The sequence below is a fragment of the Panicum virgatum genome, chromosome 2N (genome assembly GCF_016808335.1).
Source record: "Panicum virgatum strain AP13 chromosome 2N, P.virgatum_v5, whole genome shotgun sequence".
Lineage (NCBI taxonomy): Eukaryota > Viridiplantae > Streptophyta > Magnoliopsida > Poales > Poaceae > Panicum > Panicum virgatum.
In genome coordinates, this window is record NC_053146.1 from 9,693,186 (window position 1) to 9,718,170 (window position 24,985).

A 24,985-nucleotide genomic window follows, 5' to 3' on the forward strand; every position below is an offset into this window, starting at 1 on the left:
GGTTTCTTTCTTGGTTATGCATCAAACTCCAAAGCATATAGAGTATTCAATCAAACCTTCGGGTTAGTTGAAGAAACATGTGATGTGGAGTTTGATGAATCTAATGGCTCCCAAGAGGAGGTTATTGGATATGACAATGTAGGTGATGACGAGATTGATGAAGCTTTGAAGAAGATGTCCATTGGGGATATCAAGCCGGAAGAGGTGCATGAAGGCAATGATCAAGGGGGAGGACCTTCCTCATCTACACCAAGCACCTCCACGGCACCCCAAGTGGATGAAGATCAAGACAAAGATGATACACAAGCTCAAGAAGATGTGCCAACGCCAACACCCCAAGTCCAAGAACAAGAAGAGCAAAGTGTTCCACCACAAGCACAAGTCACCCATGATCCACCCCAACAAGCATCCACGCAAGTACCGCTAGTGAAGCATGGTCGCATCTCCAAGGATCATCCAATTGGTCAAATCATTGGTAGTCCTTCCAAGGGAGTAAGAACTCGCTCTAAGCATGCTTCATTTTGCGAATATTACTCGTTTGTTTTTTGTATTGAACCCACTAGCATAGAGGAAGCACTTGAGGACTCGGATTGGGTGATGGCCATGCAAGAAGAATTGAACAACTTCACCCGCAATGAAGTTTGGGTCCTCGAAGCTCCTCCGAAAGACAAGAATATAATTGGCACCAAGTGGGTCTTTCGAAACAAGCAAGATGAACATGGGGTGGTGATACGCAACAAAGCAAGACTTGTGGCAAAAAGGTTTTCTCAAGTTGAAGGTTTGGATTTTGGTGAAACTTTTGCTCCGGTCGCAAGACTTGAAGCTATCCGCATCCTTCTTGCTTACTCTTCACATCATAACATTAAGTTGTACCAAATGGATGTGAAAAGTGCATTCTTAAATGGCGTTATTAACGAACTTGTTTATGTTGAGTAACCTCCCGGGTTTGAAGATCCGAGGAATCCTAATCATGTTTATAGGTTGCACAAGGCACTCTATGGGCTCAAACAAGCTCCAAGGGCTTGGTATGAGAGGCTTCATGACTTCCTAATCATGCAAGGTTTCAAGATCGGGAGGGTGGACACCACGTTGTTCACAAAAGACGTCAACGGGGATCTTTTCATTTGTCAAATTTATATTGACGATATTATCTTTGGCTCAACTAATGATTCACTAAGCCATGAGTTTGCTACCATGATGTCTAGGGAATTCGAGATGTCCATGATTGGCGAATTGACCTTCTTCCTTGGTTTTCAAGTCAAACAATTGAAGGAAGGGACATTCATCCATCAAGAAAAGTATACTAAAGATATCTTGAAGAAGTTCAAGATGGATGAGTGCAAGCCAATCAAGACACCCATGGCAACTAATGGGCATCTCGACTTGGATGTGGACGGTAAATCGGTTGATCAATCCCTTTATCGTTCTATGATAGGGTCTTTGCTTTACCTTACCGCATCTAGGCCCGATATAATGTTTAGTGTGTGCTTGTGTGCCCGCTTTCAAGCTAACCCAAAGGAATCACACCTCTCGGCTGTGAATAGGATCCTTCGGTATCTCAAGCACATCCCAAGCATAGGCTTGTGGTACCCCAAAGGCACTAGCTTAGATCTCTTGGGATACTCGGATTCGGATTTTGCCGGAAGCCGTGTGGATCGCAAGAGTACCTCCGGGGGTTGCCACTTGCTTGGGCGTTCTCTAGTTTCCTAGTCAAGTAAGAAGCAAAATTCCGTGGCTTTGTCCACCGCGGAAGCGGAATATATAGCGGCCGGTGCATGTTGTGCCCAAATCCTATATATGAAGCAAACCCTTTTGGACTTTGGTGTGAAACTAGATAGGATACCACTCCTTTGTGACAATGAAAGTGCCGTAAAAATTGCCAAAAATCCGGTTCAACACTCTCGCACAAAGCACATTGATATTCGTCATCACTTCTTGCGTGATCACGAAGCCAAAGGAGACATATCTCTTCAAGGTGTGAGATCCGAGGAGCAATTGGCAGATATTTTCACAAAACCATTAGACGAGAGTACCTTTGTAAGGCTAAGGAATGAGCTTAACATGCTAGATGCGGCAAACGTCATGTAAGTTGCCATGTCATATAGAAAAATGCATACATATAGGTCACTTGTCTAACCATGGTAAGATAGTGATGAGCAAGGGTTTAGCTAGAGGTGGTGGTCCACTTGTTTTCTTCTAGGCTTGAAGAAAGGCTCATCATGAAGAAGCTTCCCGTGGGTTCAAACTTGACAAGTAGATTGTAAATTCTTGTTATGCATTTCTTGTCATATAGATGTGCACTTCATATTTACTTTTCTTTCGCATGTGGTTGTAGCTTGCATTGCATGCGTAAGGGTCACAAAGGAGATCACTTGATGAAAATGAGACTTGTTTCATATACAAGATCTTAATTCATGAAAAGTGAAAAGAGCAAAGTGTTAGGTGCGTTATTGCCTAGTGAGTCATGTCATGATGAGTTTGAAGCTCTCTATCTTCAATATTCCTATGACAAGGCTCATACATTTTATTTGGCACTTTGTCTCGCTTTTGCGGCTTTTCCTTGTGTTTGAAAAGAAAATTATTTAAGCAAGTGTGCTATTCTATTTATCTTGAGGGGTAAAGTCGCCTATGCAAGTCTATTAACTTGAGTTTATTTGAATTTTATAAGTTTATCGGACTTAGCATAGAAGTGTAAGCTGAGTGAAGGTTTTTGGGTTCACCGGTTAAACCGACGCTTAAAAGGTTTTAACTCATCGGTTTAACCGGTGTTACTAAGTTGTGTCTCAGCTCATTCAGTTTCAGGCGTTCAACCGGCATATGCAAAAGTCAGGACATCAGATCAACCGGTGAACGTAATGAAGTTATGTCCCAGCAATCAACCGGTGTTAGCGGCGTTTAACCGGCGAGTTCAATTTGCATATCATCGGATCAACCGGCGTTCAGATGGATTTTGTGCTGAGTCTCGGGTGAACTGCACCGATGCAATCGACCGGCGTTCTAAACCTAGTCATCGGTTTAACCAGCGTTAAGGAAAATCGCGGGCCCACTTGTCATATATGTGTCTTGCTCATGCCGCCGTTCCCTCTTTCCTCTCTGTTTTCCCCTTCACGCCGCCGCTCCGCACCCGATTCAAGTCGCCGCCGCACTCGTCCCTGCGCCGCCACTACACCTCGCCGCCGCCTGTGCACGCCATCACCAGCGCTCCACGCGCCGCCACGCCCTCGCTCATCCGCAGCAGCCGCCGCTCGCAGACCGTGCCACCACCGCTTCCACTCCGCCCGCGCGCCACCCACCTACGCCGCTCCACATCGCCGCCGCTGCGCGCCGCCCATGCACCACAGCCGCCTGCGCCGCCCACTGCTTGCACGCCGACTCCCACTCATCGCCGCCGCTTGCATTGCCTGTGATCCATTCGCACAGTCACACCACGCATGCCAACTGCTCGACGGTTTGCCCGAGCCGCTCTTCGCACTACTTTCGCGCCGCGTTTGCGTTCCCACACACCCGCGCCGCCGCCAGTCAGTCGAGATGGGTCGTGAGAAGAGGAAGGGGAAGGAGGTTGTGGTGGAGAAGCCCGTCCGCAAGCGGACTCGTGTAGAGAGGGAGGCCGAGAGGGCCGAGATGGTGGCCAAGGCCGCCGAGGAGCAGGCGTCAGGCCGTGCTGGCCCGTTCACGATCAGAGAGCAGCCAGCCAGGGGCAGGGGCAGGGGCAGAGGTTGAGTTATGGGCAGAGTCAGAGGTGACAGGGCCACCAGAGCCACAACCGAGGCAGCAGCAGAGACAGATCACTCAGATTCAGCTGCAGAGTCAGATGCAGATTCAGAGGCAGAGCAGTCTGAGCAGTCTCAGGGGCAGGGCACACAGGAGTCACCGACTCTACGACGTTCTGCTCGCACTCGGCAGACGTCCCCAGCAGGAGAGTCTTCTCCGGCGACCGAGCATCGCACTGGACCGAGGACGCGAGGAGGTCACCAGTCACAGGAGCCTCGCAGGTCCGCAGCAGCAGCAGCAGCTCATAGAGCCGAGACCCTAGAGGCCGAGCGCACAGTGTTCCGTATGGACACTGTTGTGCGTCTGGAGCCAGGTGTGCTGCTCCAGAACTTGACCAAGGCCAATGCGGCGAAGGTCAAGAGGCTCATGTGGAGTGTTCAGGAGGAGGACTGGTTTCCCGTGACCCGTGACAGCAGGGTCGACCGTAGGTTCTGGATGCTTCTTCAGGCCAGTTTCTACGAGACCTACCAGAGGCGGGGCCACAGGATCTTCCCGCACCGAGTGCTTGACTGGGTGTCACTGAGGACAACCGCAGGGGGAGCAGATGTCAGAGAGCACTTCGCTTACTTCAGAGGCCTGCCCAGGTTACTCCAGATAGAGCAGACAGATATATCGAGGACTGGGTCAAAGTTTTCTATGCCACAGCTTGGATAGCTCCAGAGCGCAGAGCAGTACACTTCGTGTTTGGAGGCCAGGTCTTTGGTCTGTCCAGAGCGACTTTAGCAGGGATTCTCGGAGTTGACTTGGTTGACGTCTCCCTGCACGAGATGGTATATGGAGACGAAGATCCACCGCGCAGAGCGATGATTGGTGGGATTGCACCTTCTCACGAGGCGATCTCTCAGTGCTTCCACCAGCCGTTCCCAGCTTCGTACGCCAGAGTCCCCAGCCTGCTGACCCCAGAGGCGTACGCTGTTCACATGGCACTCCGGAGGACTCTGTTACCGAGGAGTGGCTACCCAGAGGGATTCACTGGTTTGCAGCAGCTGTTACTACTTCACATCCTCACTCACGAGCCATTCGATATTGTTGACTTTATTTTGGCTGAGATCGAGGATGTGATCACTGACGGGATGGGGGTTGTGAGGCAGTTTCCGTATGCTCACTGGATCAGCTATATCTGTTCTATGATCGTGCCAGCTGAGTCACTCGTCAGTGCAGTCTACCGTCAGGACGAGGCTCCCCAGTTCCCAGTTTACCGTCCGACAGCACCACAGGACCGGAGGAGAGGCAGATAGGCCGATAGAGCTGCCATGGCAAAGTTGTCACCTGAGGCACAGGCCCGAGTGGCACAGGAGGATGAGGCACTGCTAGCTGCTGAGGCCTAGCTTCCCGGAGGAGATGATGAGATACACTGGTCTGAGCTTGAGTCAGACTCCTCCGAGGACGTCGAGTACTTTCCTGCAGCAGCCCCAGCTAGTCACAACCACGAGGCAGGGGGTCCAGAGAGCCAGCCCCAGAGTCAGCCGCTGCTGCTACAGTTACAGAGTCACAGGTGACTCAGCCGTCCGAGCTTACCTCTCTACTTCAGCAGCTTGTCACTCAGCAGCGAAAGGATCGGATAGCACAGGAGGAGGCCAGGAGAGCCCATGAGGCCCAGCTCGCAGCCATTCAGAGAGAGGCCGCCCGAGACCGTGCTGCAGTGGAGGAGCGGTTTGTCGGGCTTATCGACAGAGTCTCTCAGAGAACAGACGCTCAGTTCCAGCAGATGCAGCAGGGCATGATGGCGATGTTCGGGATGATCACACAGCTGTACACTCACACCGGACTCGCCCCGCAGCAGCCAGGACAGCCAGGCCTTCAGGGCGTTGGAGCACCTCAGCTTGCAGCCACTCCAGCTCCAGCCCCTACTGCAGCTCCAGCGACTACGGCGACACCGGAGACCACGTTCTCGATGTCCGCACTACTTCGGTCTGCCGGTCGTCCACTGTTCTCACCACTGCCAGCGACTTCACTCTTCCAGGACTCTCCTTCGGCAGTCCAGTCAGTCGCCCTCCCTGTCGTACCACAGACACTACCTTCAGGGGCAGGAGGAGAGGGTTCTTTGCTTCAGCAGTCGACACAGCTGGCAGCTTCAGCACTTACTACTTCAGATGTTGACACATCTTCTGCTGAGCCGGTTACCACTTCTACGGACCCTCTACCAGGCAGTGCCAGCACGAGAGCCTCGACGACAGCTACACCCCTAGTTAGTTCAGATCCAGCAGGCAGTTCTGACCAGCAGCTCCCGTCTGTCACTGAGGGTACACCGTCCGACGACGACGACGATGATGACCCGGACCGCTTCCTCGCCGTGCCGCGACAGCCGGATCAGTAGCTCGCCTTTTTGGTGCTTTGATGCCAAAAGGGGAGAGAGTCAGGGGGAGGGTAGAGTTAGAGAGATCTCGTAGTTTCAGGACCTTGATATTTTATTATCATTTGGTGTTAATTCATGGATATGTACATTTGACGCTTGAGTATGCTGTGGTTTGAGACATATCTATGGATTTCGTTCGAGCCATTGAGCTCTTTGGTCCTTTTTCGAGTCTGCTTGTGTTTATCCTGTTTTATCTTTCTCGCTCTCTCGTGTTTTATGTTTGTGTTGTCATCAATCACCAAAAAGGGGGAGATTGTAAGCATCTAGGCCCTCAAGGTATGTTTCGGTGATTAATGACAATCATTATTATGACTAATGAGTTTGTGCAGCTTAATAGATCATTATCGCTCATTTGGTCATATGTCAAAAGAGGCCCCTAAATTTCTTTATTCAAAAAGGCGATCTCGGTATTCAACTCAATTATATGTCAAGACTAAGGATCTTTCTAGTCCTAAGTGTCATAAGGTTGAGAAGGACACTTAGGTTAGTATAGGTTTTATAGTTTTGTAGTGATCGCACTACTAAGAGGGGTTAAGGCCAAGTAACTTGAGCATGGACACGGTCATTTGAAAATGGATGCACACTATGGTCACTCAGGTTCCTAGAAGTTCAAATAAGTGGTTTTCAACTTATATCTCAAGAATATTTGGATTTCATTCAAGACTCAAATCAGAAAAGGCAAAATCAGAAAAAGTCTTTAACACCGGTTTAACCGACGCTTTCACTTTTCTATAAGTTGGTTAAACAAAGTCAGCAGAGTCTGGACAAGTCAATACACCGGTTAAACCAATGTGTTTGAATTTAATGTCGGTGCATTAGTCCAGAGTTGGTTTTTCCAGGGTGATTCAACGTTCTATACACCGGTTAAACCGACGCTATTTGAAATGAGACGTCGGTGCAATTGACCAGTGAGATGGTTTTTCCAGGGATTTCTGAAGTAGTACTCACCGGTTAAACCGACGATGGTTTTGAGTTAACGTCGGTGCAGTTGTCCAAAGACTTGGTTTTTCAGTTGATCAGTGGACAACTACACTCACCGGTTAAACCGATGATACGTCGGTTAATCTGCCCAAGTTGTAACGGCTAGTTTTCAGAATGGGCAGTTTGCATTCATCGGTTAAACCGACGCTGACTATTGGAGGTACGTCGGATTAACCGGCGCTACGCAGTTTTCTGGCAGCTTTTCTCCAACGGCTCTATTCGTGTGAGCTGCCAATATATACCCCTCCAATGGGTCATTTTGCACTCTCTTGACACCAGGATATATTCATACACTCATACATTGTTGAGAGCCACCTTGAGCTTCATCTTTCACATACTTGTTCATTCAATCAATCAAGAAGCAAGACTAAGGACTTGAGTAGAGAGAAGCTTGTGTGCATCCGTTCTTGGTGATCGGTTCTTGCTCAAGTGAAGGCCCTAGCTTGTTACTCTTGGTGATTGGCAGCACTTAGGCGATCTTGGTGATTGAAGGTGTTTCTTCCAGAGCTTGCCAACGATTGTGGGAGCCCGAAGAAGTTTGTACGTGGCTTGAGCTCCACCACGCCGGGATGGTGAACGGAGACTCTTAGTGAGCACCCTCGTCTCGGTGACTTGGGAGGTGACAAGACTCTTAGTGAGTATCACAACGTGGATTAGGGGTGTGTGGCAACACATCGACACCACGGGAAAAAATCCGGTTGTCTCTTGCCCACTTTTTACTTTCAAGCACTTACTTTCATGCAATTATTCATGTGCTTGACCTTAGAGATCATAGCTTAGCTCTACCTTGCTTAGTTTCTTATCTAGTTGAATCTTTGTAAGCTTGTGTAGTTTTGCTTAGCTAGCCGGTTGGTGAATTGAGCCTTACTAGTATTGCATAGGTTAAGGTTGCTTTACCTCGTTTTAGAAATTTGAAAAATGCCCAATTCACCCCCCCCTCTTGGTCCATCGATCCTTACACTTGGGCCACATCATCTCAGACAAGGGGATTTCTGTTGATCCTAGTAAGATTCAGGATGTCCTGAAGTGGAAGACTCCAGAGTCTATTTCAGAGATCCGGAATTTCCTTGGGCTAGCAGGGTATTACCGGCGGTTTGTTCCAGACTTCTCAAAAATTGCTAGACCCATGACTGAACTGCTCAAGAAAGGGGTGAGATTTAATTGGGACGACAAGTGTGAGCAGGCTTTTCAGACTCTGAGAAGAGTTCTGACGTCTGCCCCTGTCCTCGCTCAGCCAGATATTACCCGGCCTTTTGATTTGTACTGTGATGCATCAGGTAAGGGTCTTGGCTCTGTAATCATCCCTGTTTGTCTCCGCCGGATATTAATCGGCCATTAATACTTGTTGTAATGCATCAGGTACGGGCCTAGGCTGCGTCCTTATGCAGGATCAGCGGGTGATTGCCTATGCCTCCAGAGCCCTCAAACGGCACGAAGAAAATTATGCTACTCATGATCTAGAGTTGGCAGCAGTTGTGCATGCATTAAAGATCTGGCGCCATTATCTTCTGGGCAATCCTGTTCATATATACTCAGACCACAAGAGTCTTAAGTATATTTTCACCCAGAGCGAGCTGAATTTGCGCAAGAGACGGTGGTTAGAACTCATCAAGGATTATGACCTGGAAATTCATTATCATCCGGGCAAGGCTAATGTTGTGGCCGATGCATTGAGTCGCAAAGCCAGTTGCAGTTGTATCTCAGCCACAGCGGTGCATGCAACCTTATGTCAAGAAATGGAGAAATTAAATCTGGTCATTGTATCTGAAGGCACACTTGCTAATATTACTCTCACACCTACACTCTGGGATCGAATTGTGGAGGCTCAGAAAAATAATGCGGGTATGGAGAAGATCAGGCAGAGGCTTAGGGAAAATGATCCTAAGGCTTCATGTTTTCACCAGGATGGTGAGGGTGTGTTATGGTTTAACAATCGCCTGGTGGTGCCTAAGGATTTGGAGCTACGGAAGCAGATTCTTGAGGAAGCTCATCTCTCGAGGTATTCAATCCATCCAGGCAGTAATAAAATGTACAAAGATTTGAAGCAGCGTTTCTGGTGGACCAAAATGAAGCGGGAAATTGCCAGATATGTGTCAGAATGTGACACTTGTCAGAGGGTTAAAGCGAGCCATTTGAGATTGGCCGGCCCTTTACAGCTCTTAAGTATTCCATCCTGGAAGTGGGAAGACATCAGTATGGATTTCATTGTCGGCTTACCCAAAACTTCCAAGGGATATGATTCCATATGGGTTATTGTGGATTGCCTTACGAAGTCGGCTCATTTTCTGTCGGTAAAGACAACACATACGGCAAAACAATATGCACAATTGTATATGGACTGTATTGTGAGTCTCCATAGAATTCCAAAGACAATCATTTCGGACTGGGGTACTCAATTCATAGCCCAGTTTTGGGAACATTTTCATACCGCTCTTGGTACACAACTGATCCGCAGTTCAGCCTATCATCCTCAGACAGATGGCCAGATAGAGAGAATCAATCAGATTCTGGAGGATATGCTCAGAGCGTGTGCACTACCTACAGTCAGAAATGGGATGAATGCCTACCTTTAGCCGAGTTCGCTTATAACAATAGCTATCAGGAGAGCATCAGAATGGCTCCATTTGAGGCATTATATGGATGGAAGTGCAGAACGCCATTAAATTGGTCAGAAGCTGGGGAAAGGACTTTCTTTGGGCCGGACATGGTGAACGAAGCAGAAGAACAGGTTCGGGTCATTCAAGAAAATTTAAAGATTACAAAATCCCGACAAAAGAGTTACGCGGATAAGAAACGTCGATCTGTCTTATTTCAAGTGGGAGATCATGTTTACTTACGGGCCTCTCCAATGAAAGGGGTTCAGCGATTCGGCGTAAAAGGAAAACTTGCACCTCGCTACGTTGGGCCTTTTCTTATCATTGAGCAATGTAGGCCGGTAGCGTATCGCCTGGAACTTCCTGCTCAATTATCCGCGGTTCATAATATTTTCCATGTCTCCCAGCTCCGGAAGTGGCTCCGTGTTCCAGAAAAGGTGATTGACATCGAGAAATTGCAACTGGAGCCCGATCTTGTCTATCCGGAGCAACCAATAAAAATTGTTGATTTCAAGACTCGGGTTACTCGGAAGCAAACCAGCAATTTTTATAAGGTTCAGTGGAGCAATCACTCCGAGCGAGAATCCACGTGGGAAACCGAAGAGTTTCTTAAATCCAAATATCCGGAGTTGTTACAAACTTACCAAGGTACCTACCCTTCCATATTTCTTGCAATTTAACACCTCCATTAAATCTCGGGACGAGATTTCTTTTAGGGGGAAGGGTTGTAACACCTCAGGTGTTAATTACCTATCATTAAGGCTAATTACGGTCATTAGCACCACAAACCACTGGAGGGAAACTTTTTAGCAAATTCTGCCCAGTTCAGCCCGGACTGGTCTGACCGGTCTAGGCTACCGGTCTGACCGGTTGAGCGCGAGTTGGTGGTTTTGGGACCACAGTATTTAAATCTCTCTCTCACTCTCACAACAGCACACCCTCTCTCTCTCTCACGCACGCCCAGCTCTCTCTCCCTCACCCACCCGTGCCCTTCCCCCCTCTTCCTCAAACCCTCACCTCCAAATCCCTCCTCTCCATTGGATTCCAAGGGCGGGGAGAGCCTCAAATCGGTTGAGGATCAACTTCCCCAAGTTCTCCTCCATGGGGTGACGCGGGATCCCAAGTTCTTCGTGGGGGAGGAGCTATTCAAGGTAAAAAAGGTTAGGGTTGGATCGATCTCATGTTCTAGAAGGTTTTAGGTGGTTTCCTCTGGTCAAATGCATCCACATGAACCCCTAGACTAGATCCTAGAAGGTTTTAGAATTGGTGGATGATTTTCACCGCGTCATGGATTCTAACTTCTGTTCTGGTTGGGACCGGTCTGACCGGTCGGAGGAACCGGTCTGACTGGTGATGCGGCTGGGTTAGCGTGACCGGTTTGACCGGTCGAAAGGACCGGTCTGACCGGTGGGGGTTGGCTGAGAGGGTGCAAAGTCGGGGTAATGGGTACAATCGGTTATAAATTATTTTGGCTATTAGTTGCTAGTAATTTTTATAAGTCATGCACGCATTCTCATGTCATATGCATATGCATACGTGTAGCAGCCGCGGCAGAGGAGGTCGTATACGAGGTGGTTACGGAGCCACAGGAGCCGCAGGGGCAAGCCCCGCAGGAGGAGGTTCGCGGGGAGTCGGCCCAAGGCCCAACTCACCCCAGTTTTGAGCAGCAGACGCAAGGCAAGCCCCAGAGCACAACCTATTAATTTAAATTATGACATATATATATATATATATATATATATATATATATATATATATATATATATATATATATATATTACTTGTGCATTATGTATAGAAATTGGTTGAAACCCTAGTTGCATGGTCTCTAGGTTTCCTTGAGTTTATACTAGTATGATAGGACGATAGTAATGCTATGCTTAAGAGTTCTCGGTAGAAGTCGAGTGACTTCTTGTCACTCGCGAGATATAGGATATATAGAAGTCGAGTAATTTCCAGTTACTCGCAAGACATAGGTTATGTCTACTTATATTATAGTATTGAGAATTGAAATGGATATGGAGATGTGAGACCGGGCGGGGATGATGTATAGGTATGGCCGCAGGACAGGGTTCCTGGGTGCCTTAGCCCTGTCTGAGTCGATTAAGGACCGGTCGTTGTTGGCAGTGCTGATCGGGGATTGAATTGTACTAACCGCATGCCGGGAGTAGGAGATAATCGAAACCGGTAAGCCGAGTACTACCTTGCTTCGAAAGTACAGAACTTCTACCCACCCCTTAGGGCGAGTCGAGTGGCCGCGGAGAATCGGGATGCATATGTTTACTTTTGGTGGTCTCTCGTAAGGCTCGGCTGACTATATGCAGGTGGGGCGGTTCTGTAGTTCGAGGCAGGGAGGGGAATGGTTGGCATGTATAGTCCGACGGGGCAAATGCGTGCCGTGTTGGTTAGGTCCACCTTGCAAGGTTAAATCGGATCGATTTGCCGTGTCTCGCGGTTATGAGGGCCTTGATCTCTTTGCTGCATCGTAGCAAAATGTTAGAATGTGAGTTATGTATATTTATATAAAATATTGAGTATATTGAATTATTTTTACTTGCACCACCATGATTGCTATAATGGGCCTTTGCAAATATTAGATGAGAGTTCATTTATATAGAATCTGGAGCTAAAATAATGAAAGTAAGGAAACTACTTTAGTCGCTCTTTTTGCAAAAAATAACCACAAGCCAAAAGCCTTGCATGTCTAGTTATGTGGGCTAAGTTATACCCACTGGTCGGGTAAGTCTTGCTGAGTATTAGAATACTCAGGGTTTGTTGCCACATTTATTATTACAGGACGCCCGGACGTCGACTTCTGCCCCTGTGTTTTCAAGTTCATCCGCCGGGATGCAGAGCGGTGGCAGGTCAAGGAGCAGGACCCTTAGGCTAGGGCTTTGTTGAGTTGTACACTTGGGGCTGAGTGTGCAGCCTTTCTGTTTTGCACAGACCGGTCTGACCGGTCCGTGGGACCGATCTGACCGGTAGGGTCTGCAGGTAGTGCTGACCGGTCCGACCGGTTGGTAGAACCGGTCTGACCGGTCTTGAAAGTGCAGAACTGATGGAAGCTAGGGTAGATGTAGGATCTTTTGATTTCGAACTTCAGACCTTCTATTGTAAAGTTTTGTAAATTAATGGCATACATTTGAACTCGGTTTGTAAAACTTATTGTTCGTTTTCTTTGAGTTTATATTTTCAAGTAATATGGTGTGCTTGTACCATCTGCGCCCACCTTCACGTGGGACTACCGGTGATGTTTCGATCGGGCCGTGGGTTGAGAAAGGATCACCAAATTAAGCCGTTAAGCTAATGCGCCCGATGTGTTCAAATGACGGCCATTACGCTTAATTAGAGTTTTAATTTGGCGGTTCTATCACACCCACACAACTCAACAAGGAATGAGGAATTTCGCACAGATGCATATACCATATCCGTGTACAGCTGCTTGAGCCGCGCGAGATCCCTGAACCCGCCGTCGACGAGCTTCCTTAGATTCCGCGGCCTGACCCTGGGGATCCCGAGCAGCTCGGCGCTCTCCCTCGCCGGAAACCCCTCCTCCCTCACGCCGGCGGCCGCCGAAGCTGAGAACCGCTGCCCCCCAAGCCGCAGGGACCCCGCGGCGGCGGGGAAATGGAGGGGCGGGGGCGGGGCGGTGGAGGTGGAGGGGAGGACCGGGCGGAGGGCGGGGGACATCGCGGATGGGTCGGAGGAGCTACGGGCGGGTCGGCAGCGGCGGAGAGGGAGGAGGCAGCGCATCGCCGGCGGCGGCGGGGGGCATGGGGGTTTAGGGTTGTTGGTTTTTGGCGGGAAGGGGGGTGCGGAGGTCGAGGAGACAGAGCTGGGTGCTCGGCCGGAGCAGAGCAGATGGCAGTGGATCGGGTTCGGTGCGAGTACCCGCGTGTTTCGGTTTTTCGGGTTTCGGTTTGGTGTAGGTTTTTCGCTCACGGTTTTCAGGTTCGGGTTTGTGTTTGGTTTCGGGTTCGGTTTCGGATTTTGGTTTCCACCCGTGGGGGATATCCGAAATAAATCATTTAGAATTAAAACTCATGTTTTATAATATGTTAATGATAACTTATTTACTTAGACTATTAAATTTATTGAAAGTTGACTCATGAAAATATTTATTATTTATTGCCTCTTGTTTATATATGTAAATATGTGTATATTTATTCGCGGATTTCGGGTTTCGGGTACCCGCAGGTTTGGTTTTGGTGATGGATTTCCACCCAAATTGGTTTCGGGTTTGGGTTCGGGTTTCGGTTTTGGGTGCACAGAGACTCCACCCGATCCGAACCCGACCCGTTGCCATCCTTAGAGCAAGGGGGACTTCAGCATGGGCTCTGCACTAGAAAACCAGAGGTTTTTTTCACTTTCGCACAAAAACCAACCAAAAGATGGTTTTCACTTTACATGTCTGTTATTTTTCTTAAAGATTAAAGGTACTTTCACGTCTGTATGCCATCATTTAACAGGTTTGCCGAATAAATCAAAGAAATGTTTGACTTCTTTTAGATAAGAAGTATTTATATTAAACTTATTGTTGATGAGGAGCCGGACTAATAGATAAAATCATGTGAACGGAGGTTTTATGTTTCTTATCATAAAAAATACCCTTAAAATTCTTTTCCTCTATAGGTACAATATTTTGTGTTAGAGTAAAAGAAACCGCATTGTCTTTAATTGATACACGGCTTAATGTAGAAGCAAATTGAGGCAGATCCAAAAGTCAAGCATTTAAAAACGAGGGAGACAAGGCTTTTTCTTTTGAGATAGACATGGCTATTTTCTTAGTGAAAACCGAAAACTATTCGACTTCATTCAAAATCGAAGTTCAAAGTTTGGGCTGAGAGCTGACTCCATGTAAAAAGGGTAACAGCCCTCCAATGGTTTTAGACCCAGCGAAATTTTAGTGGGCTTGAAACCCAAGCCAGATGTGGTTTTAGACCCAGCGAAATTTAGTGGGCTTGAAACCCAAGCCAGATTCGGCCCAATGAATCCGCACCATTTTCACGGGCCCCACCGCCCTGGAATTCCGAAATTTGAAATTCCCACCTCCTCACCGCCTTGTCGGCTTTTCGCTCCCACCTACCTCTTTCCCCTCTTCCCTTCCACCAGCGATGCCGCCGGCGACGACTCCCCGCGGCGGTGCAGGGCGGGTGCCCCCCTCCGGCGACGCTCGGAGCCCGGCTAAGCGGCCCCGCGACTCAGACGACTCCGGCTCCGACGGCGACGGCGACTCCGATTCGGACAGCGACGGGGGCCTCGTCAGGTACCGCCTCGGGCCTCGGCGCCTCCCCTCCCACGCAGCCACGCGTTCTGGGATATTCCTTCTTTCTATTCGGCTCGTTGGATGACGGGAGGGCTTGTTCAAGTAACGATTTCTGATGTTTCGTGTCACTGGCGCGGCGGCAGCGACTTGAAGGAGATCGTATGCCTGCTGCGGCTCATCAAGGGCGGAGCCAACAGGGACGGGCAGAGGATGTGCGAGCAGATCATCGCCAGGTGAGTCTCCACCAGTGAGGGCTTCGGATTTCCTCGTCTTGTTGATATTGCAGTGCCACATAGTTTGTGGTCTCAATCTTCTTCCTAGTATTGTTCTTGTGATGGCCTGCTGGATTTTGCTGTTATGAATTTTCCTGTTCCTTCTATGGAAATCAAGATAGCTTTCCTTTTATGCATTCACAACCATTACTATTATCTTCATATTCTCTATTAAAAAAGTAGCACTTCAAAATTGTAGACAACAGGGGTACGAGACAAGATACTTGTAGAGTGTCAGTCGTAAGAGTGAGTTTGTATATGGGATTGATTCATTGATCATATTTTTCCTCATTCTACTCATCTACTGGGTACGCTGACTGCACGACCTGTTCAGATCTGATAATATGCCTTTCATCTGTATGACTAGAGTTTTGTTGTTAAATCATTTTCTTAATCTGTAGTGTCGCAGCAGAGATTCAGACTATGCTAGAAGAAACCCAGCTGAAATTTGAGATGGAAAGGTATTTTACTCGCCACAAAATTTGTGTTCCATAAACTCTACTCTTCTTGGAGTTTTAGAAAGTGACTAATCTTGCAGTTAGTTGGAGCACTGAAACCTGATGGAGAGAGATAAATAAAAATATTCATCTTCACTGAGAACACACTAATTTGTGTTCTTATTTACACAAGCAGGCAGAATTTGTTGAAAGTACTGTCGAACACTTCCAAAGAGGTATTCATACATAGTTGCCTTTTGTGGGTATTATTTTGTACTAAAGTGACATCAGGTTTGTACTTCAGCAGTGCGAGAATTCACTGAATGAAGAGTACAGCAAGTTGCAAGAAACATATGATATGTTTTGTAGAGAAAAGGATGCACACATGCAAACTTTCAGAGGTAGGTCAAATAAGAGCTAACTTCCGTTTGTGATGGTTTCTTCTCACTGATTTCTTCGGTAATGTATCAAGTGAGCCTCCTTTTTCCTTTCTAAAAAACTAGTATGGAGTGGTATCTACTTTTACTCCAGGATGGTTGATTTTGTCATTGTATAATTGAATTTAGAGGACACTTTTGAATGAACCTGTGTGCTTGGTTGCTACTTATCTGGATGAATTTTAATTATGTGCATGTACAGAGCATGATTTGGCAAAAAGATCAGCCTATCAACTGAGATCTGTATATGTTATGTGCAGACCTGTTCTCAGAAGTTGAAGTTGAGAAGAAGAAATTGCTTGAGCAGTACGAACATCATAGTAAGTAATAGGACCATTTGCCGTTTTTGTGCATGGACTGTTGTTTACCTGACTAGCATTCTTTCAAACAGAGAAGACGGAGACCACCATGTTATCAGAACTTCTCAGAGAAAGTAACATATGCAGAGCAATTGTATAATTGAATTTAGAGGACACTTTTGAATGAACCTGTGTGCTTGGTTGCTACTTATCTGGATGAATTTTAATTCTGTGCATGTACAGAGCATGATTTGGCAAAAAGATCAGCCTATCAACTGAGATCTGTATATGTTATGTGCAGACCTGTTCTCAGAAGTTGAAGTTGAGAAGAAGAAATTGCTTGAGCAGTACGAACATCATAGTAAGTAATAGGACCATTTGCCATTTTTGTGCATGGACTGGTGTTTACCTGACTAGCATTCTTTCAAACAGAGAAGACGGAGACCACCATGTTATCAGAACTTGACAAAACATTCTCAGAGAAAGTAACATATGCAGAGCAATCTGTCAGAAGGATGAAGAAGGTACATCTTGCTCATATATGTACATCTTGCTCCTCTTACGCCATATCTTCCTTTGGCAATCCAAATTTCCTGAGTCGGGATTCCAGTAGTGATTGCGCATTTTAATTTTATGGCTTTGTTTACGCAGGATGACAAGTCTTTTATCATCTTACGCAGGATGATGATTTTGACCTTGACGATGAGTGAAGCTAATACTCCAAGAATAGACAGTAAATAAAATGGAATTTCTTCGTTACTTCTTGGCCTTTGATTCTTTTTTCTGTGCAGATTTATTATACTTCAGTAGTATGCAGTTTGTAATCCCATTGTAATAGCTTCTCCAGATGAGCTCGTTGCATCAACCTGATCGTTGAGATTCAGTAAGCCCAGGATAAATCACAATTCTGGATTTGGTCTGGAGCTTGTTGCATATGTACAGATGGTAAATCAGAAATACAATCGTGTTATTTTTCCATTTCAAAGCTGCGGGGCTGCTGCTTCTCAGCCCAACAAAGACTGGGAAACGCTCTGGAAATCCAATCGTTAGCATTTCTAGGACTTGACAGTTAAGACACCATATTATCGCACTTACATGTGCCCTCCAGGGCATGTTTTCTGTTTTGAGCTGCTCAGGACTTAAATCGCCAATCCTGAATCGTCACTGCCACCGGATGAAATGCAAATGCTTAATACTGGTGGGAACAACTCAACCTTTGATTGGAACATAGCAAAGTATTATGTTCCAATGCAAAAACAAAATTATTATTCAACACAAACGAAAGTGACATAAATGTCGAATCAGCCCAGTGAAAACATATAAAATGTACCCAGTAATTTGAGCACCCAACTTCTCCTTTACCCCATCTATACAGCACTGTCAATAGGTTGTTCAATGCTAAATGTAGAGAAAAAACAGGGCAGCTACATCTCCTGCATGTAGTCCACACTGTGAATATGCAGCAAACTATGTAAGATCAACACCAGCAGCTCTACAACACATTAAACAGACTTTAACCAGATCCTAAAATTGCATTCCAAGGTTTACAAAAATCCTCCCAACAAATATGCTCCAAGGTCAAAACAGGTCCATGTACACCTGCCGCCTTCAATAAACTTCATCAAAATTGAGGTTATAAATGCGAGTAAGACGATTAACCCAGCCAGTCATAATGACACTATCTATACTTTCAAGCTTCCTGTAATGACAATTCAGGTTGTCCTGCTGATGCTTTGCAAGCAAGGCTTCCTCATGCAGTTGATTCTACAAGGATTCAAGAAAATAAATAACATAACCACAATGCATAAAGAAAGGAACTAAAAGATACATCACACGCAAGGACTGATGTGATCATGCGACTGAGATAACATTCTTTTATTCAAATCTGTAAAAATTTCTGAAGTATGAATTTTAGGGACATGTTCATATTTATATTCTTCTTTGAGACAGAATTATAGCTATTCAAGTTCATAGAATTTGGAAGGGTCATAGAATTACTGCCAACAAGAACAAGATTTTACCTTGATTAATGCTAAATTTTCCATCTCTTGTCTCTTGGAGATTAACTTAAACCTTCTAACATCATGAAAATCTGGATCTGTAGGGCCCACCCAACAGAATTCTAACTTTTTACCAGGTTTCCGTGGACGGTCATTGAACATTTCTGCTGTGGCTCGCTTCACCCTCACAGGCCTTGGCATCCCAGACATCATGAATGGGAACTCATCTAGCATGTTGACCACATATTCAGAATCCTTCTCAGTTTCCATTTCTACTAATGCAGATTGAGGAATATCAAATGGAACTGTGTAGTTGGTCAGAAAATTGACATTTTTTACATTCCCAAATTGGTTCAAAGCCATCTTTATGACTGCATCTGTAGCTAGGAGGGACAAGTTGTCAAGGTATACAGTTCTCTTAACCTTCTCCTCAAACTCGTTATACTCTTTTGCGGCCTCCAAGAATGCAGCACTGGTACTTTTTTCCACATCCAGGCCAACAGAGGTAGAAAGTTTCATTCCAGAAGGGTTGTGGCTGGTGCCAGTAGCATGTACCGCAGATATGCGCAGTTTTTTGCTAGATTTCTTGTCATTAGCTGGATCAGCTGGTCTTCTGCTTGGGGCACAGTTTATAGCCTCAGTAGACAGCTTCGCAGTAGCAATGTTCTTTCTAGCTTCATCACAAAGGTTATTCCCCATAGAGTTGCCATTTGCCTCCTCACTGTTCACTGCAGATGTTGTCACATTTTTCCTTGAGTTTTTTTTATCTCAGCCTCTATAGTTACCCCCTTCCTTGAAGAATAGCTGTTTGTCTCATAGAGCAGCCTCTTGCTCGGGATGATGCAGCTGGAGTTGTTGTTATTTTCCACTTTACCATGCATGCTAATGATTGACTGGTTCTTGCTTGGGGTATTGTTGATAGCTCCTATGTATGATTCCTTCCTAGGCGTATTGCTGCTGTCCTCAAGAGGCAGCCCCTTGTTTATGATGAATTTGTTTCCCTCTTCACACAGCTCCTTTCTTACAGGGTAACTGAATTCCTCTTTAAACTGCACTTCAGTGGCGGTTGTCAGGTTCAGACTCGAGACAATCAAATTAGGCTCTTCAAGTAGTGTGTGCTGTTTGACATAGGTGTGATCAGACAGTTGCTGTTTGCCTCTTGACACTGTCCTTCTCCTATGTCTTTGCTGCATACCTCCTCAGCCTTCACTTCATTGTCCACAATGGTCGTGCTTGGGGTGTTTTCATCGGTTTGTTCAGATACCCTTTTAGTCAAGTGTTTTTTAGTGTCCTCAGGTACTTCTGTGCTTGCGGTCTGAACACCCTCAGCCAACCTCTTTCTTGGTGGCAGGCGTATACGAATTTTGTTCCTAGGTGGGGCAATTTTCGTGGCACTGGTGTCCTTGCTGACTTCAGCAGCCAGGTTTTTGGAGGTAGCTATTTCCTTGGCACACAACATCCTCCTGCAGTTTGTGAATTGAAATGATATAAATGCTAAATAATGCAAATAGCAACAATATTTTTCAGGCTAGATGCAGAAGACAAGAAGGTCCCTTTTGACTTATCAAATATGACAGGAAGTCTCACAACCTAAACAGCTAGCACACAGCGCACTCTAAGCTGGTCATCGCACACCAGCAAGATATCATCTTCAAACAAAATAACAGTAAGCATCAACAAGAAAGCACATAGATAAGAATTTGCGATGATACCAAAACCAGGTACATTCAAAACAAACGTGATGGTAGCAACACCAGGCTGGTCATACATGTCAGCCAGTCCTATTCTGAACAAAAAACCTATTGGACGATGTGTATCTATATCAGTGTCAATTGCCAACATGGTTGGGACTTGGGAGGGCATCTTTTCCGGTTCTTTGCAATTGAATAATAAGATACTATGATTTGGATTGCTTAGCTGTCGCCCTAAACTACTGAGATAAAACCGTTTTGTGCAACAAACCAGGCTAGGCCTGGTAAAATATTCATCAGAAGCAACCTGCAATACTCTAACTTAATAGCTAAATCAAGAGGGTTTCATAGTGTTAGCAAGGAAAAATAAAATCATGACTGTTAGGTTAGTTAAATATCACTTGTAATCATAATACAGATGAACATTGCAGGAACTGGAATTTTCTAAAGCTGCACAAAACACTTCGTAACTTGGTGAAACTATCATGTGATGGGATCTAATGTGTCCTGCAGAAATTTTGCTAAAGCAAAAAAATATCCAGTCACCTACTCCTAGAGGGAAGAATAAAGCAGTGATGATGAGACATCAGGGACCCGCACCAATTTCACAGCAACAAGTATGTTTGCCACACAAATTTCAGAAGCTACCCTTTTTGTCCATTTCGCAAAATCGAGTACAAATTTCACAAGCTATCGCCCGCTAGAAGTACACCGATCCCCGACACCCACCAGTTCCGCGAAACCCCCGCCAGGCCCGCAGGAGCCCACGGGCGCTGAGATTCTGACGAGCCACCGCTCCCGGGACAGAAATGCAGGTCATCTCATTCTCAGCGGACGCAAAACTCTAAACCCCAATCGGCGCGCACGGGCCGAGAACCGCGCCCCGCCCCCGAGCGGAAGCGTCCGTGGAGCCCCCGGAGAAGCAACCCTACCCCCGATCGTCGCCGCGCCGCACGGAATTGGACGCGGATTGAATGCGCAGCAGGTAGGGGGAAGTGGGCGGCGAGGGCTTACCCTGGAATTGCCGCGGCGGGAGAGGAGGGGAAGTGGTCGCTGCGGGAACGAGACATCTCGGGAGCCGCGGCGGCGGAGGGAGGCAGCCCGTGCTTCCGCCCAGTGGCCACTACTGTGTGCTGCTGCTGCTTGCCCGATCGGAGGAAGTGGGCTGAGGTTGCAGGCAGGTGGGGCCGGGGCCCACAGCGCAGTGACCTAAGGGAAGTGAACGGGAGGGGGAGGCCGCTCGTGCGCGGACACGATTGATCCTCTTTTTTCGACGGACTTCCTTTTTCCGACGGAAATCCAGTTGTAAAATCTTGTCGAATTGAGTTTAGGGTGTGTTTAGTTCATTTTGGCAAAAAATTTTGAAAAAGAATTTTACTAATTTGGAGTATTAAATAAAATATATATACAAAACTTTTTTCACGGATGAATGGTAAATCGCAAGACGAATTTAATGAGCATAATTAATCTATAATTAGCAGATGGTTACTGTAGTATCACTGTTGCAAATTATAGATTAAGCAGACTTGTTAGATTCGTCGCGCGATTTACAACACACCCGTGCAAAATATTTTGTAAATAGACTTCATTTAGTACTCCACTAGTCTATCAATCCGTGCTTCCGCACAGGCTAATTAAAATTAATATAAAAATGAGGTTAATAATTACAATTATGTATCTCACGCTCTTTTTCATCAATTAAATATTCTAACACATACTCTAAAATATATATTTATTATTATTTAGTTACGATAGATTTTATTTTGCATCCCACCTCCACATGTATTCGATATATATATTTAGTTGAACTATTTGTTTGTGAATTGGTAGTCTTATCTCTTCCATCATATATAAATACATGTTGACACATCGTGGGTAGCATTTTATATAAATAATAATATTAGTAATGATAGAAATTGTAATTTAGATTTTTATATTGATACTTTAATATTTTATTATAATTATATAATTTAAATTCAGATTTAGGAGTAATTTAATTTCTAATAATAATATAATTGGATAATTTATATGCAAATTTATGGGGCTATTTGTATTATAATGGCATATTTGGGTAATTTACACGAAGATTAAGGGGTTACTTTAGATTTTTTATAATGGCATAGGTGGGTAATTTAGATACATGTTTAGAGGGTTACTTTAGTCTATTTTCATAATGGCAGAGGTGGGTAATTTATAGGAAAGATAACAGATCCGATGGCTATTATAATTAGAGTTGTTAGATTGATAACTAGATATTTATGATTTTTGTGAGAATTTATAGGATTTCTCTATTTTTTTAGAGTGCCCACCTAGGATTCTAGATGGCTTCATGTGGAGACTTCAAAGGAGCCTCCAATTAGTAATAGTAAGATGCATGTGTCCAAACATTTGATGTGATATTTTTAGAGGGGGAAATTGGGGATCTAAAGTGACCCTTAGTACGAGAAGTAGCATGCATAATTCGGACAAGTTCGTTAAAATTAGTTTTTCTTTTGTTTTTGGCAAACGTTAAAATTAGATGGTATGGCAAATTTAACCAAATTTAAATATTTAAAACCTTATAATGACATGACATGGCAACCCAAAATTTACCATGCCACATCACAAACAAGCCCCTCATCAAGCTTTTGTGCATGAAAAGCCAAAAATTTGAAACTTCACTCTAGGGGGCAGAACTACTTCACATTCACGCGCACATTTCGGTCCCTCCCTCTAGCCTCCATACAAGCAAAACACAAGGGACTAGCGAAGAAACTGCAACACGCACGATACATTGCATTTGCGCTCAGCATTTGTTCAACGTGTCATGGAAGAAGAGCCACGGCAAGGATCGCTCCGACAAGCCCCCAAGCCACCGGAGAAGAGTACCCGAGGCCGGCCCTGCTCGCCGCGCCGCTGCGGTGGTGGCTCCTGGCGTTGAGGTTCCGGGGGTCGACGGACCCCGCGCCGCCCTGCTCCGGCGTGCCGGTGCCGCCGCTCGTGTGCCCACCGCTGTGGCTGCTGCTGTACCCGTGGCCATGGCCTGAGCTCCTCACCGCGACCCGCTCGGCGCCGCCTGCTGCACACACACGTCAGAGCTCACCACTGAGTTTCAGCTGAATTCATGCTGTCCATCACACTCATGGAAAGAAAATGAAACTGGATTCTTTTCTTTTAAAAAAAAACAACCCAAATTGGATTCTTTTTTTCAAGCAATTTTCACTGTTCTTTTGTTGATTGATCAGATCATCAGGTATCAAAGTAGTATATCTTATCTGCGTGAATAGTACAATGATGATGCCGTAAAGAATTGGTGCGCGATCGCTTTCTGATGATAGCACGAGGCGCCAGGAACGAATATGAGTATCCTTAACGTGATGTGCATCCTGTCGAAATGCAGGGAATCATTTCTTTTCCCCCACACATGGACAGGACGGACCGACAGAGCATATGTGATAGGGAAAGGGAAGGGGCCTCCGGATCTGCGGTTGCACACCTCAGTCAGATCAGCCGCAGCGTCCAAGAACTGTTTGTTTTCTTCTTCGTCGTCGGGTTGCTATCCGGAGTTGCACAAAGCCCCATTATTCAGAGCCAGGTTTTTTTTTAGGTTCTGGAAAATCACTATATAGAGTTGTGAGTCTTTCCCCTCTTCAGAAACAATGGGGTGTTTTCTGAAGTAATCAGTATCAGGTGTTGTCTCGATTTCTTTAGTGTATTATTATCGCTGTCCTTAAGATTTAGCTCTTTTAGCTTGATATTCAGACATCATTTAACCGGGATTCTAGCATAGGGTGAAACGAAAATAGTGGGTTAAATGCACATGTATAGCAAAATTCACATGTTTGACTTTCATGGTATAATGCAACAGTTACCGTCCACAGGACAGGACAACATCAGCATTTCATATTATTATTGTTTTCTTCCATAGAACAGACCACCTCACTGCAATACTTGTTAAACAAAGCATGTGTTTTTTTAGACGATGGAATAATAAAACAATACCCAGCCTCTGCATAAAAAAAGAAGAAGCACATGTGGTTGTCCATATCCTTCACTAGCTGCAAGCAATTGCCCAAAGTTGTGGTGTACTGGTGTATAATAGCGTCCTAGTTTACAGTTCAGCTGGAGATATTTTATTAGCAAACATAAGTGCGTTAATTTTCTATATTATGTTGCCACTTTCCTAGGGAAGCCATGCTTTGGGCACAGTCCTGAATAACTGCGGGAAAAAAAGCAATTTAAAGCTTCAGGAGGGAGCAGGGCATTGTCTCTTTGGAACTGTCTACTTATGTTTCTACAAAACCACCTTTGTCAGGTTCACCTGAATGTTTTTTTTTACTTAAATTCAAACCCAAAAACACTGGTACTGTAAATAAATTAATAAAACCACAAGGAAAACATGGAAGACAAGCTAGAATAATTCAGTTCAAATTCTTAGTCTGAGATAAGCCGAACCGCCGCGTACCTGCTGTGTCCCCAGCATCTGCAGGCTGAGCTCCATGGACAGCTGAAACAACGAGCAAGAGGAGGAGAAGGGAGATGAAGAGGGAGGGTTTCTTGGAGCTCGCCATGGCTGCGCTGCAAGGACGACCAACAGACCAAGACCACGAACTGCAGCGAACTCTCTGCACCGCTCACTTATATCCGTCCTGAGAGGGTGGTAGAATAAGTTCCTCAGGGAGCTTTCCACGTGGTCCTTCCAAAGCTTGTCACACCCACCCTATTGTTTATCCCCTTGTTTGTTTGATTACCTTTTGTAACAGCCAGCACTAACAAATGTCTTCCTTGATTTTGAATTGGTTAATGCTATCATTAGTTCTTATTTTTATATAAGCAATAATAATACAACCAAAGTGGGTATTCAATGGTTTTGTTGTTGTATGCACCACATAGTTTAGTTTT

The 24,985-nt window shown here is 45.7% G+C and overlaps 2 protein-coding genes and 1 pseudogene across 5 annotated transcripts; 1 reads left to right on the forward strand and 2 right to left on the reverse strand.

The window, feature by feature from the left end:
* The first annotated feature begins 14,793 nt into the window (after positions 1-14,793).
* LOC120659706 (centrosomal protein of 152 kDa-like) lies at positions 14,794-17,348 on the forward strand. 3 transcript variants are annotated; one of them, XM_039937924.1, is made up of 9 exons: positions 14,794-14,968; positions 15,112-15,201; positions 15,642-15,701; positions 15,874-15,913; positions 15,982-16,078; positions 16,375-16,434; positions 16,715-16,774; positions 16,846-16,937; positions 17,065-17,348. In XM_039937924.1, exons 1-9 carry the CDS (start codon positions 14,817-14,819, stop codon positions 17,152-17,154), a joined length of 741 nt encoding a protein of 246 aa, XP_039793858.1. In that variant the 5' UTR covers positions 14,794-14,816; the 3' UTR covers positions 17,155-17,348. The 3 variants fall into 3 exon arrangements, with proteins under 3 accessions (XP_039793858.1, XP_039793860.1, XP_039793859.1); XM_039937926.1 differs by having other exon boundaries at positions 17,094-17,348; XM_039937925.1 differs by having other exon boundaries at positions 15,985-16,078.
* Positions 17,349-17,698: 350 nt separating this feature from the next.
* Positions 17,699-21,298, reverse strand: LOC120659707 (annotated as a pseudogene).
* Positions 21,299-22,628: 1,330 nt separating this feature from the next.
* LOC120659708 (holotricin-3-like) lies at positions 22,629-24,885 on the reverse strand. 2 transcript variants are annotated; one of them, XM_039937928.1, is made up of 2 exons: positions 24,549-24,885; positions 22,629-23,162 (listed from the first exon to the last, which is right to left on the reverse strand). In XM_039937928.1, exons 1-2 carry the CDS (start codon positions 24,652-24,654, stop codon positions 22,909-22,911), a joined length of 360 nt encoding a protein of 119 aa, XP_039793862.1. In that variant the 5' UTR covers positions 24,655-24,885; the 3' UTR covers positions 22,629-22,908. The 2 variants fall into 2 exon arrangements, with proteins under 2 accessions (XP_039793862.1, XP_039793863.1); XM_039937929.1 differs by having other exon boundaries at positions 22,629-23,159; positions 24,549-24,880.
* Positions 24,886-24,985: the final 100 nt, after the last annotated feature.